The sequence below is a fragment of the Azolla caroliniana genome, unplaced genomic scaffold, assembly GCF_043228905.1.
Source record: "Azolla caroliniana isolate FFs.n. ecotype wild unplaced genomic scaffold, voAzoCaro1.0.p SCAF_4, whole genome shotgun sequence".
In the NCBI taxonomy this organism is placed as follows: domain Eukaryota; kingdom Viridiplantae; phylum Streptophyta; class Polypodiopsida; order Salviniales; family Salviniaceae; genus Azolla; species Azolla caroliniana.
This window is the reverse complement of record NW_028230439.1, coordinates 15,140,449-15,155,668: the sequence shown is the minus strand read 5'-3', so window position 1 is coordinate 15,155,668 and position 15,220 is coordinate 15,140,449. Positions and strand designations below refer to the sequence as shown.

Below are 15,220 nucleotides of genomic sequence, written 5' to 3'. Positions count from 1 at the left end.
AGACATGTGCACTACACTACTTGCCGAAATCACAGGTTTTCTTCTCTAGGTAACGCTAGTTGCAAGACCCCCATCACCATGTAATTACTATTTTGGGCCTCATCCATTTCCCACACCCGGTGGGTGACTTCATCCATGGTGTTGGTCCAAAAGTTCAACACTGATAGCATTGTCTGGTGCAGCTCTCGAAGCACAGCCAAAAAGAATGTTTTTGCCTCATCATCTAGAGGTGCCCTTGCAAGCTGACTATGCAATGTCTAGAATCAGATGATGAATTGTGGGACTATCTCACTGGACTTAGCATCAAAGACAAGGTGTCCGTTTCAAAACACTTCACCAAAGGGGCGGTTAAGGGATGGATATTATCCGGCTATTCGACTCAATCCGACTAATTCCAGTTACTTCTAGATTGTTAAGACAACAGATTAGTTATGACAGGCCTAACATTAACAATTGAAGCGCAAAAGAAGTACACAGAGACACAACAGAATTAAAACAGAGCACCAATCTCATATTAATTCCATTAAACCAATTACATCAATTACAGACCCTTTTATAGGCATCCAGTAGGCAATACAAAATGGTGCCTTCCAACTACCAGCACTATTAATCGATGCAAATCCGAATCGGTACAAGTATCCGGATCCGTCCATTCCTATAATATTTCCTAACTAATAATTATCCTACTAATTATAGTATTATTCTCCAACTCGTCCTTTACACATTAAACCTCCGGATCATACTCTAGGCCAACAATTGTTTACGCTAATCATATCAACCATGACACATTCAAATTCTATACTCTTGTAATAAATTCACACAAAATTGATAAATGAAAACTCCATAGACATGGAAATGAAAACTCACTTAGATATACAACAAAATGTGGAAATTTTGGTTATTGGATATTCGAAATTTGTTCCACTGTACACCGTTCATTTAGAGATTTCTAAAGAATTTAAGATCGTTACCAAATCACAAAATATTTGTTGACAGTGGCAAAACACTACTTGAAACCAATAGGAGATTCTTAATCTCTTAATTGCAGAACTGACCACTTCTATGAACATGAACGAACTTTACCCCCACCACAATTATAACTCTAATTCAACAAATATGTCAATGAATAATTAAGTGTTTTTTTAGCAAACTAGTGGTGTGATCTGAACTTGCGACAATCTTTAGATTGATATAGACCATCTATTTCAATGTACGATTCTCTGCAAAAAAGACAATGCAATATTTTTGTTGTCAATCTCTTGCCCACATTTGGATACTAGGGTCTTTTGCAAATGCAAACATAAAGTTGCACCATAGCAATTTCAAAGAAGAAAAACATCAAAACTTCACTATTAAAGAACTTCAACAGAAAAAGTGCTTACATATCTCAGTAAGTCACAAAGATGGGTTATTTATAGCTGTGTGTGCACCCATGTTAGTAGATTTTTGACATGGTCCTTCAGTCAAATAAGAAGACATTCAATGTCTGAAACCAGACTTGAGCTCAATCTCTACTAAGACTCATGTAATAATCAACAAGAGAGAAAAAAAGAGATTATGAAATCATAAGGAAACAAAGCAGCTATAGATGTGGGCACAAATAAGATCAAATGAAAATTTTCCACAAAGTTTGGCACCATGCAAAATACAGACATAAAACAGAATCTTTGCAAATTCAAAAATAAAGCTTACTGATACCACCAGCCATCAGTACCAGGCCATATTTGCGGCCGAAGGTTGATTCACAACTCACTGTGCTCCACACTACTGCTTCCAGAAGGATATCTTTACTTGAAATGTGTCTTGTGAAATTCCAATCTTTGGCTATTTTTCTTTACAGTGCTTGTAACTTTGGGAGCCTTGAAACTGTAAGTGTGTATATAGAGGGTACTTTCTCATAACACAGTTGTAATTAACAACTGCATTTCCTAATCGTATCCCGAGCTCTCCTTGTCTTTTCAGAAATATATGCAAGAATTTTATGTATCATGTCCATGCTGCAGCACTGGCTCAGTATGTCAGGTACTCCATTAATACATTTGATTGCAAATGATTGCTATCCAGCACCTCTTGCCCTGTTCCCAGTGAAATTATACAAAGATTTAACCTGAACCATATCCACAAAACCGCATACTAGCCTCAGTTTGATGTAAGAAAAACTTCAGATGTAATGATATTTGCCTTTAACCCTTTTTTATTCTGCCTTAATTTGAGTTAATTAAATATCTGCGTAGGTCTTTTGCATATAACAAAATGATGAAAAACAATTCACTAGGAACAACGTCCAAAACTTCAACCTGCACCATATCCACAAAACCCGATTGTCATTTCAGTTTTATGTAAGTTGAATTCTAAATGTAATGATATTTGCCCTTACAACTTTTCTTATTCTGCCTTAATTTTGAATAATAAAAATCTGCTTCAGGTTTTTTGCATATAAAGAATGAGGAATAGACTAGGAATTACCTCCTTATAACTTCAATGATATTTTTTGGCCCTTACCCTTTTTTTAATCAACGAATTTTGACTTTGGATGTTTCAGTCCCAACACATTCTGGGAGGATGAATGATCCAAAACGCGACTTCTGAATATGGTTATCCTGCTTGTACATCTTCAGCGCATGCTACAGAAGTTAGAAAAAAAAAAATGATGCGTGAGACCCTGCATGAAAGAGTTCATCCATAGAGATAGCAGGTTTCTATCATGACATGTGTGCCTAGACTCATATGGATATACTATGATAATATACAATGAAGAATATGTACACTGATTAGGGGCATGCTTCCCTAGTACAATGAAGTAGCAAACTTAACATAAATCACTGGTAGCTTATTCTTATGTGAAATGACGAAGCATTATGAGGTTCTAGGTGCAAACCCCAAGAAGACATGCTTTTAAGAAGCCAGTCCCTCCATTAGGTGGTTGTTTATAATCCTCCACCATATGTTTAAGAGGTGAGAAAGTACAAGTGTAGATTAGTAGCATGACAGGACCTGAATCACACCTGAATACAAACCTTATAGACATCATCTGGTAGACATGACAGGACTGTTGCAAGAGGATCCGGTGCTGAAAGCAGCTCCTGAGCTTCAGGATCAACCTATCAAAAGGATAAACAACATCACCAGTGGTCTTTTTAGCTTTTTAATTGGAACAGTCTATAGTACCCTTTACCTCGAACTCCAGATCTTCATCTAAGAAGGTAGTGGATACAACCATGCTGTCGTGATCATTAACCTCCTTTCTCTTAGCTTCTGATGGGGAAAGAAAAGTGAGGTACTCTTCATACAAATCAACACCTGCCACTTCAGCCGATACACCAGCATGAAGAAACATCATTTGCAACCTTGTTTTGCTACGTTTAGTGCTACTTTTCAATGATGCTTTTCCAAAAAGATCGGATGTATGCGCAGGAGAGACTTCAGATATTTCTTGTGAAGCTCGGTCATCCATTACTAGAGTCATCTCAGAATCTAGACCAAGAATACTACCCGGTTCATCCCTATTCTTCACATGGGATAGACATTCTCGGTTTGTATGAGTTTGGTTTGAATCAAACTTAGCATCAGCATTTTGACCTTGCCATGGTTCAGAGACTGCTTCTTCCCATCCTCTAGTTAAACCTTGAGAGAATTGATGCCATTCAGGATGTGAGAATCTCTGACGTTCGTCAGGATAACGACTCTGACCTTCCCATGATGTATCCATGAAACCTGAAAGAGGGCGGTGACTCTCATTTCCATCTGGAAATCTATGCCATCCCATCACTGGACCATTGTTAGACCCATGTCCAGAGAAAGAACCACCACTATCATTTATATGAAAGCGAGTTCCTCCAAACCCCATGTCAGCTGCAGAAGGCCTAGGTCCAAATATTTGTGGTACATGAAATTGTTGACCCGTTAGAGGAAATCCTACAGAACCCATCTGAGGAAATGAATTGAACATATTAGCAGGACCTTGGTTATGAGCATTCCAACTGCCCATGCCAAAACCTGTCCATGCATCACCCACGGGTCCTACCATCTCAGATCTTCTCATATGAGCTCCTCCCTTCCTATCATATCTTCCACTATCTGTATCTCTCAGCTTCAAATCTTCTCCAAAATTGGATGTGCCACCCATTACTGCTGGATTATCCACACCTGGTCGATATGGAGGGGGTGGAGGGAGTAATGCAGATGACCCTCCTAGCCGACTTTGTAGCACATGTCTACCAATTGACCCATCTCCTTGTATTATATTTGATTGTGTGTGTCTGTCATTTGACACTTCGTCCAACCTTCGAGATTTCGTTGGCCCAGAACCTTGCAAAAAAATTTGTTTCCTTTTCAACAGGGTGCCATCTTTAGAAAGCAAAGAATCTGATGGACCCTTGACAAAGTCCTCATTTCCACGTCTGGGTGATATAGAGAGTCGGGAATCTCGACTCCTTTCATTGATAAATGGGCGTCGCCTCTCATCATCTGAATCTTGATTTAATGATGTTTTGGGATCCCAGCTTCTCACCTCTTCATCAAACCCATGGTATATTTTACCTTGATCTGCTTGATCTATCGTATGCCAATTTTGCTCTCTTGGACGCCGAGGGCCACTGCTGCTGCTCATACTTACACTTGTCTCAAACTTGCTTCTACGACTAGGTTTCTCATGCAATGAGTCACTTACGTCTTCAACAGGTTTACCTCGGGTTCTACACAGCACACAAAAATCCACCATATCAGTGTATTAATGAAATTTGACAACCATAAAGATACATTAATCAGTAACAGTGAAAAAAATAGGTCTTACATCATGAAACAGAATATAAATCTTTAAAACCCCACTTACCTGGCATGGTCTCTATCCACAATAGCAGTATCGAAAACATCCAAATCTCGATTCCTCTTAGATTTATTATCAGAACTATTTGTATCTTTTAACGAAGTGACAGAAAGCATCTTATCATCATCTTGAAAACTGGATTTAGAAGATTTCAGAGATGAACGATCACCTCTTATTGTTCCATGATTCTTATTGTCCCTTCCTTCTGCCTCATGACTGGCTTTAAGCTCTGGTTGCCCATCAAATTCCTTGTATTGTTTGCTTATTTGCTCATAATGATCTCTCCCTATATTGATGTGTTTATCATCCTTGTCTGCCACACTAACCTCTCTAATAGTCTCTTTCACACTGCCCAATTTGTCTAATGTAAGCATGTCTTCTTGTCTTTTTTCCTTGTTTTTATCACTGTACCTTCTATCACTCTTCCCTCTCTCTGTTTTATGTTTTCCATCAGTAATTACATGTCTCTGTCTCTCATCTACCTCTCTAGAATGCTTTTGTACATCTATACTGTCCTTGCCATCTTTAGACCATTCCTCTTCAGGAGCATTTCCCCATCTCCTCTCCTTGCAATCACCCTTATGTTTGCTATATCTGTCCACATCATCCTTGGTTTTTTCTCTCCTATCTCTCTCACTCATCATTCGATCATCCCTGAACTTGCCATCTTTCTCACTCATTGCATTAAACTTTTCATCCTTGCTTGGATTTTCCTTATGCCTGCCGTTTCTCTCATAAGTTTCCTTTTTTTTATCATTATTTTCCTTCATATCCATATCCCTGCCATCCTGTTGTTGCTCGAGCCTTACTTTATCAGTATGAGATTTAGCAGGCCTAGCATTATAATCTTGTTCTCTTTCCGTGATTTTTTTTTCATACTTTCCCTTGGAATCTACTATGTGATCTGTTCGTGAATCTTCTCTATTCTTTCCAGAATTGCTCTGTTTTTCCGGTTTATTTTTCATATTTGGTAAACCATCCTCTCTATACTTTTCATTTCTCTCTTTGTCAGCATCTGCCTTGGGCCTAGTTTTTTCCTTTAGTCTTGATCTATCCTCCTTCACATGCTGATCTCTCCCTCTCTTAAATTTATCATCCTGAGGATCCTGTACAGTGGCCTTATCTTCCCTATACCGGTTTGGATACTCCTTTTTTGTACCAGTCTCAACCTTGATATTTTCCTCATCAGCAGTATCTCCTTGGTTTTTAAGCCGATACTCTTTCTCTCTCTCATCTTTGTACCTACTCTCTTTTGGTCTGTTGTCTTTCTGTCTGCCTTCTCCTGCCCTATTCTCCTTCTCTTTTATGTCTCGATAAATGCCTTCTTCATGTCTAATATCTGTGAAATCATCTTTCCAGCTGTTTGATACCTCCCTTTTTCCGTCTGACCTGTGGTCCTCCCTGCTTCTCTCGGATTTCCTTCTTTGTTCCCGACCTTTATCGAACTTCCCAGTTCGATCGTTATCAAGTTTTAGAACCTCTTCTTTACATTTCTCACCAATATGTCTATATATACCTTCACAACACCACAAACTCAGAGGTTGAACACACAATACGAAGAAACAAAGATCTTCAATTTAAACGGCCAAAACTTTGAATTTAAAACTCTGTTGGATGATATGACTTCTTGAGTCTCCAAAAAATTCATATCAAAATTGTGACTTAATGAACTTATTTCTTTGAAATCTTTTTGTGCAATCATTTGGGAAAAAAAAATCATCTGGTAAAGACACTCCTCAAATTATCTAAAGACATTTTGATTTATTCATGTAAATTCTTCAATATTTCATTATATCAGATGAATGCATATATATGTCCATAAGATGAACAATATTCAAGATCTACAAGGGTCCTTGAGTAAATACGTCACTCTTCCCCTTTAAATCTGCTAAAGCAACTAGAGCTAGTTTCCAAGTAATTTAACTGTGTAATTTAAGTTAATTAAATTATAAGCAGAGTGTTCCTAACAATTTAGAATCATCCCTTTCCATTGTCTATGGTTTTCACTAGGCTTGGGTATGCAGAATGTGGGCCTTTAATATTAGTTTTCATGATAAACGTGCTCCATATTGCCTATTGACTAACCAACAATCTCATAACTAACCAGCAATGTTGTTGGGATTAAAAGCCCTTTAGGTTTCTCTAATTAAACTAGAAAAACGAGTTTATATTATTTAATGTTTTTCTAATTTTTGTTAAAGTGTTACGGTCTCGTTTTCAGAGCTATCCTACAACCTTTAAAAGATTATTTTGTAGTTTGAATAGGATCTTTGTACAAGGTTCCACTGAGGCCATGACTTAGCTGTCACATCAACATTTGACGCTCTTCTTCTAAGAGCATATTCTATGTATCTTGGATAGCGCATGTGTGTGTGTGTGCACTCTTACCTTGTATATTCTTTTATGTAGTAGGCTTTTGTTTTGCCCAACTACTTCTACTTCTTTAATCCCTCCTAGGTGTTAAACCCCATAACTGTTTTTAGTTTCTATATCTCTGCCTTCAGATATTTCAGAAAACTGTCATTCTATCTTCTATTTCCTTACAACATGTGACAAGTGCATAGGAAAATATCTTCCAATTCAAAGCAAAAAATTTAGATCAGGGAAAAGGAATGTGCTATAGTCGCAGGAAATCCATTTAACAGCTTCCAGTTTTCTTTTCCAACATAAATATGTATCACAAACTGATCAGCAAATAGAAAAGTATCATCTGTTTCAAACATAGACAATGTCAAGTGTGGAGAGATGAAATAAGGAAAACACAAGAATGAATTTATGGAAGCAGCAAACTAGATATTCATTGGAACGACCATTTAAGGAAATCATGACATACAAAGATATTATGCCTAAATATTTGACTGTGTTCCAGCTTATTTTCTTCCTAACCAGAATAAAATGGGCTTGCTTCCTGAATATAAATATTATAATCCATATCCCATCATTTCCTGTTTGTAATCTTTGAGTATCATATAAATATATCCAGACCTATACTTTACAACGTATCTGGGTTTGGCAAAGACTAAAACCACCTCACTACCTTTTGCCTATCAAATTCAACTTTTTGACAATTTATGCATACTCATAGGAATGTTTCAACATCTTGTTGCAAAGCAAGACAATATAAAAAGTCTCAACTAATTTAACTGTGCATCAAGCCTGCAATGCCCACATATGGTGGACCATGAGTTTCAAATAAAGTTTTAGGCATTAATTGCTTTCTGATACATACCTTTTCATCTTTTATAAGAAACCCATCTCTGAGATTATAGTGCTCATGATATTGCCCATTAGCTACCTGATTATATATCCTTATGAAATCATCAGCCTCAACACAATCTTCATCCATATGATGGTATGCAATACACAAATCTTAAAACTCGTCGTTTTTATGACAATGCATTGACACATTCCTTGTCTTACACATGCACAATTTGAAAAGGGAACTTGGACACGCAATTTGCCCATTACATGTTCCTTTTATTAGTGCATGGGTGTGAGCATACCCATAGCGCTATATATATATATATATATATAAACACCTAAATGGGTTACACCCCGAAAAACAAGATTGTGCATCTCTCTATCTCTGCTTCTGCTTTTACATCTGCATTGTCTCTCTGGGTGAGTAGAACAGCAGTGCCCTGATCTGCTCTCAGTTCCCCTATCAAACTGGTATCAGAGCAGATTACAGCCACTGCAATACGTCACATTTTTAGTGCAAGCAACAGTCAGCGTTATAGGTCACATATTCATAGCAGGTGTCAAGGCACATTTTCAGTGAAGGTGACAGTCAGCATGACAGGCCACATTCTCAGCGCAGGTGACAGTCAGCACAAACGGTCACATCTTTAATGCAAGAGACAGTCAACGTGGTAGGTCACATTTTCAAAGAAGGCAACCATTACCGCAGCTCACTCCCTATCAGCAGACGCAGGAGATGGGCTGCATGCTGCCGTTCATCACGTTTTTCCATGTAGGTTCTTTGCAAGCAAATCCCTCCACAAGAGTTCATGGGGTTTGGGCCTAGATTTACTAAATTTTTCGGTCATTTTCCTTTGGCCAAAAAATATGGCTGGCAGCAGAGATAGCAGCAATCTCATCGACATCAAGAAGCTTGAGGGTGCACACAATTTTGCTGTACAACAAAAGCAATCTCCAATATCCTGTTGTAGAAGAACCAGGCAAAGCCAATCAAGGTTAACAGGGTAAAGGTAAAGCCTACAAATATGGCAGGATGACTAGGACGCTCGACCATTGAACTATCAGCCTTTGATGCCTTGTTTCAACATTGAAGGTTTGGACTCTACCTATGCAATCTGGAGAAGACTCCAAGAATGGTATGCCCAAAAGAATGCAGTTAGCAAAGTTTATTGGCTGAAAAAGCTTATGGATTTGCGCATGGGAGAGGCCACATCCATGTCAACTCATTTGAGTGAGTTTACTGCCTCGTTTTCTTGAAGTTCTTCATTGATGATGAGTTTAAGGCTACCTTTTTGTTTTGCACTTTGCACTTTGCAATTCAAATGCTAAGCTTTTGTATGCTGATATAGAGAGTTCTCTACTCATGGAAGAGATGAACCAATAGAACAATGTTAACATCTTTTAATATGACTGTCCCCATCTCAATATGACCAAAGTGGAAAAGAATAGAGTGATCCGAACTGATATTATTAACTTAGAAAACAAGATAACATGGATCAGCCCCAAAATAGCACTTGGTACAAAGATGGCCCACTATAAGACACACTTCTTACATACATCAGAGGATGGATTTGTCATCAGGCCACCTTATATGGACATACATCTATCCTATGCGTTGCGTAGTGTGATAGGGCAGCTGCGAACCTCATCACATCAGCTACAGATTGAGGTGGGCAGATATACACGACTACCTCTAGAAGAGAGAATTTGCCAATTGTGTCATCAAGGAGTGGAATCTGAAGAACACTATGTTTGTCATTGTAGTGTCTTTTATGAAATCAGAGGGAGATACCATTGCCTCTTTAAACAAGGCTTTGGCCCACTACGCAAGGTAATGGAATATGAGGACCAAAGATGCCTAGGACTTTTCTTGCTCGAGCTCAAGAGACATCGGGAAAAGTTGTTGAAGAATACAGCCACACAAGCTCATCCACAAAGAACAATCACAACTTTCTTTAGCTCCATCACTCCTAATGCTAGAAATCAACCCCAGGATACAGAAATGGGATCCAGACCAGGATATAACAAAGGGGTTACGATTGATCGGGCAATGGCAATTTGCCGTGCACGTAGGCCCCGGCCCCATGGACCACGACCCCGACACCCTTGTCATCGACAAATAAAAGCCATTATCTCCCGCCATCGTAGGTGCTTCCCTCACTTTGGAGACATTTCCATTCTAGATCGACCTATGATAGAGATCTTTCGGAGACAAAGGCTACAATACACCTAACTTGAGAATCTCGCATGTGCCAAAAACCAGATTCTCTCGTCTCTTTTCTCTTCATCTTATTTACTTTTATATTTATTGTGTAATATTTACTTTATTTTGATTTGTTCTCAAAGACGAGAAAACATTTAAGATGTAATCTCTTATTCGGTCTTATAGGCCATTTTGGCCTCTTAAAAGACGTTAATATATCTTTCTTTCTTTCTTTCTTTCTAAATCTTTTCAATGAGTCTCCTTGTTAAGACTCAATCCCCACGTTTCTACTCCATAGAGAAGAGTTGGTGTGGCACGTGTATCAAATAACCACAACATAGTTCGTGGCTCTTGGAATTGCAAATGTGCACATTGTCTCTCGAGAGCACCAAGGGCTGCATATCCACAAGAAAGTCAAGCACAAGCAGCCTCTTGTACGGAGATCCTAGGCCCTGTAAACGTTACTCCTAGGTATGTGTAGGAGCATGTGTATTCCACCTTTTCCTCTCCTAATAAGAATTCCAGTTCTAATCTAATTACCCATGCTTGAGTGGTGTTGAACACCATCACTTTAGTTTTATCCATGTTTATTGACAGACCTTTGTCAATATAAAATAGTTTTAAGGCATTGCGATGTCTTTGTGGTCCCTCTGGAGAGTTAGAAATCAGCACAATATCATCAGCATATAGTAATATTTGTATAGCTATACCTGCTAGGCATGCTCCCGAACCCCCGAATCTCTTTATGTAATGTGATACCTCATCTATATAGAGACTGAAGAGAGTGGGTGATAGTGGGCACCCTGCCTTCACACCGATTCTGCTGGCCACCGCCTTTGACAAACCCTTGGGAGACCGCACTTTTCCTGACACAAATTCATAGAGTGCATAGATTCCCCATTGCATATCTGTAGGAACACCAAGAGCTTCTAGCCGTTGCATAAGCCGAGCACATGGCACAGTGTCAAAGGCTTTTTGGTAATCCACAATGCAGGAATAAATCCACTTATTATGGGCTCTGCCCTCCTTGATAAGGGTTCGGAGGGTCATTATGTAACCGATCAATGGCATTTCTTACTTTTTGCGGAGTAAAAAAGGTGGATTCATGTGGGCATGAACCATGTGGTTGGGGAAAAGGAGGTTGCCCTAGGATATTATATAAGACCTTTGCATATTCATGCCACACCTGAGGTGAGGTCACTAGTGTGGTAGGTTGCCTCTCATTAAACATTTTCCATGCTCTTTTACTTTCTTGTCCTAGAAACAAGTGATACAAATGATCTTAAAATCTAGCTAAATAACAATCTCTTCTTCTTCCTTACGAGGAGTTGAAAGGTTGCTCTCGCTTGTCTGTGTGTATAAGTGCCCCGAGTTACTTCACGCTACAAGAATCTCCTTGTATCACGAAATTCCTCATCATACAAACTATTTTGTATTACTCTACCAAGTTTGGGGGGATTGGTCATTGTGTGAGGAAAGCCGTTTGTGGCTGCTTTAAGCAATGATTTTGACATTCCTTGGGTAAGTTCATCAAGGGGTGCGAAAGGATCCAAATATAGCATGCCATTGTATACTCCACAACTATACACATCAATTGTCTCGCGAGTAAATTGATACTACCCAGCCCAGTCTCCTTAGCATATACATCCCTTGCTCATTCATCCTTTATCTCAAAGCGTAGATATGCATGATTTGCTACCAAGCCAATAGGTCTACTAGATATAGTGAACTCTTTTATTTCAGGTATGAGAGATGGAGATCCCATTCGATAATCGATTGTGCTTGCACCTCATTTTGGGTTCAACCATGTTAAAGCATTTGATCCAGGCCACTATGACAATCCATTATATATCACAAATCCATGCGCACTTCCCAAGGCTATAGAATGTTTGCCATATTCAGTTATAGCACTCATATCTTGAGCTTGTCGCTTTAGACCAACCTCTCTGCCATAACTTCTCCATAAACAGCCTCGTTGGCATCAAACATTGTTGTTTGTTCATCCTTGGTTAGTGCATTAAAGTCTCCTAATAGTATTATGTCCCCCATAGTAGCAAATCTCACGATATAATCATATAATGGTAGATATGGTGATTCACCGACAGGTGCAAACCTTGAGTAGGCAAGCGGAAAGTAGCAAATTGCAATATATAGCTCCCTAAGATCCCCTCTTTTGATTCGTATCCACATGTAACGTGCATCTACGTCCTTATGTACAACATGCACTATCATGGAGCCCCTTTTTGTATAACATAGCCACTCCTCCCGAACCTCTAGTGCTTCCCAGTGTCCGAGTTTGGGGACGACATATTGACTCCCATCTATATCCTTGTACATCAAGGAGTTTGCTAGCCATGCATTGGTGGGTCTCTATATACATAGCAATATCTGTGTTTTTGAAGGTATCTTCAAAATATCCGACATCTGTCCGTAGAGATCCGTTGCAATTCCATATAGTCATGCGTAGGGTCTCATGGGCCATATATTGTCATGCGGTTCTCTCCTCTATAATAATGACCTTACCATCTTTATATACAACCCATTTGCCATCCTTTCTTGCATCAAGCACTTGTGGCATGTTTTCTTTGCAGTGTGTCACTCGGGCTGGAGTGAGATCATCATCTAAGTATATTTTCTCACCCTTGAGTGCCCTTCTTTTAGATAGGAAAGCTTTTTTCTTGTCAATATCCATGAAGTGTATAATAAGGGATTTAGCTCTAGACTCATCTTTTCCCACCCTCCATGTTGAAGCAAACGGAATATCTAATGCCCCAATCTTTGTTCCGAGATTCTTGGCATCTTCTTGTGGGTTTTTGCCCAACCAACCACTCATACATGCAACGCACGAGCTTTCCTCTTGGCCTCTTCTTCTATTGTAGCATTCATCATTTCCATCCTATTCATTGATGTTCCTTTTTGTTTTTTCACTACATCTATCCAAGGAGCATTTGCTTTAATTTCTTTTTGGGCATGCTCAGCCTGAGCTTTGGCTTCTTTGGCCATGTTTGCCCATGTTTGCATTTCCTTAGTGACATTGGCTTTAACTGTAGAGATGCATTTTTCCACAACTTCTTGTCCTTTTTCTAAATTGGCTTTTATAGATATTAATTCAACCTTATTTGAGGATATTTCATCCTTAAAGTATTGCATCATGTCAACCTTAAGCTCTAGTTTGATTTCTTGACATGGCTTGTTATGTCTTTCAACATTTCTTCTAATAACTCTATCTTGAGAGAGGCATACAACTCTGTTTTTTGTTTTTCTATCTCCTTTTTCAAGTCACCTGCCATGTCCGCATCACAATATCCCTGCAAACTTAATGCACCCTTCCCATAGCATAAACATTTTCTCTATGGACCTTTAAGATACCTGAAAACACACTAACAGCCTCCCAATGTGATTTGTCAGGATTAGACATATAGCGACTAACAACTCCCACTACATAAGCAATATCTGGACGAGTAGCTACCATAGCATACATTAGAGAACCACATGCTGATGCATAAGGAATTCCCTTCATAGCATTGACTTCCATCTCATCCTTTGGACAATCAACCTTGCTAAGTTTAAGATATGAAGGCAAAGGAACTCCAAGGAACTTTGCTTCTACCATATTAAATCTGTTAAGCACTTTTTCAATGTACTTTTCTTGTGACAAAAACAACAATTTGTCCTTTCTGTTTCTACTGATTCTCATGCCCAAAATATGCTCTGCATTTCCGAAATCTTTCATAGAGAAGACCGATTTCTTATACCATTGTCGTGGTGCCTGTTTTAGGCCATACAGGCTATGTTTTAGTTTGCATACCAAATGCTCCTTGTTAGGGACTACAAAACCCTCAGGTTGTTTCATGTAGATCTCTTCATCAATATCACCATGCAAAAAAGCAGTCTTTACATCCATTTGGTACAACTCCAGATTAAGCATTGCAATGAGCAAATAGCACACGAAGTGTGGTCATCTTCACAACAGATGAGAAGACCTCTTGGAAGTCAATACCTTCCTTCTATGTATAACCCTTGGCAATTAATTTTGCCTTGTATTTTGGTTTCCCTTCAATTTTCTCCACTTTATAAACCCATTTATTCAGAAGAGCTTTCCTTCCTTCAAGTAAGGACACAAGATCCCACGTATCATTTGCATACAAAGATTTTATTTTTTCTTGCATTGCAAGCTCCCACTTACTACTAAGTTCACACGACATTGCCTCCTTATAAGTAAGAGGTTCACCCTCATCTAACAACATGACATAATGCAAAGAGGGGTCATATCTATATACTTGCCTCCTTAAACAATTAGACCTATGTACCCAATGATCAGTATTTTTTGGGATTGGTTCTAAATCTGGAGGAAAATCAGTTTCAGCACTTTCTGGCTGTTGCAAACCATGTCTAGCATGTTGTTCAACATCTATATTTTGTTGTTCAGTACCTTCATCTCGTTGTCCAACACCTTCATGAGCATCTCTTTGCTATCCAACTTCTTCTGGCTCAAGGATAACCGGTTGATCATCATATTCAACCTTTAGTATAGCATCATGAGGTTTATTTTCAGATTTTGTGGATGGTTGTAATTGCTGAAATGTAACGCTCTTAGAGTTCCCAACAGAGGAACAAGCATTTTTCTGCAATTTTTCGTCATTAAAAACAACATCCCGACCGCGCACAATTTTTTTGGACTGAGGTAACCAAATCCTATAGCCCATTTCACCTTCATCACCATAGCCCATAAAAATGCCCATGGTAGACTTAGCATCTAGCTTGTTTCTCAACTCACTTCTAATGTGTACAAATGCATCACAACCGAAAATTTGTAAATGGTCATATGAGGCTAGTTTGCTAGACCAAACCTCCTCAGGGATTCCATTCTTTAAGGACTTGTTAGGAGAGCAATTACATATATGAACCGCGGTTTTTAATACTTCTCCCCAAAATTCATGAGGGAGATTAGTTGTGGACAGCATGCACCGTATTCGCTCACATAATGTCCT

At 38.9% G+C, this 15,220-nt stretch overlaps 1 protein-coding gene across 4 annotated transcripts in view; it reads right to left on the bottom strand.

Annotated features, from left to right (window-relative positions):
- Nucleotides 1-1,157: 1,157 nt before the first annotated feature.
- Nucleotides 1,158-15,220, bottom strand: part of LOC147865126 (uncharacterized) — a 30,202-nt gene continuing 16,139 nt past the window's right edge. For 2 of the 4 annotated variants that reach the window (XM_087317877.1, XM_087317879.1), the window contains exons 3-7: nt 4,832-6,341; nt 3,176-4,694; nt 3,018-3,101; nt 2,503-2,624; nt 1,158-2,107 (exon numbers count right to left, since the gene is read on the bottom strand). In XM_087317877.1, the coding sequence (XP_087174003.1) occupies nt 2,514-2,624; nt 3,018-3,101; nt 3,176-4,694; nt 4,832-6,341 (3,224 nt within the window). In that variant the 3' untranslated portion in view covers nt 1,158-2,107; nt 2,503-2,513. Of the gene's footprint in view, nt 2,108-2,176; nt 2,298-2,466; nt 2,625-3,017; nt 3,102-3,175; nt 4,695-4,831; nt 6,342-15,220 lie in introns of those variants that run through there. The other 2 variants (XR_015529620.1, XM_087317878.1) reach the window with 2 other exon arrangements.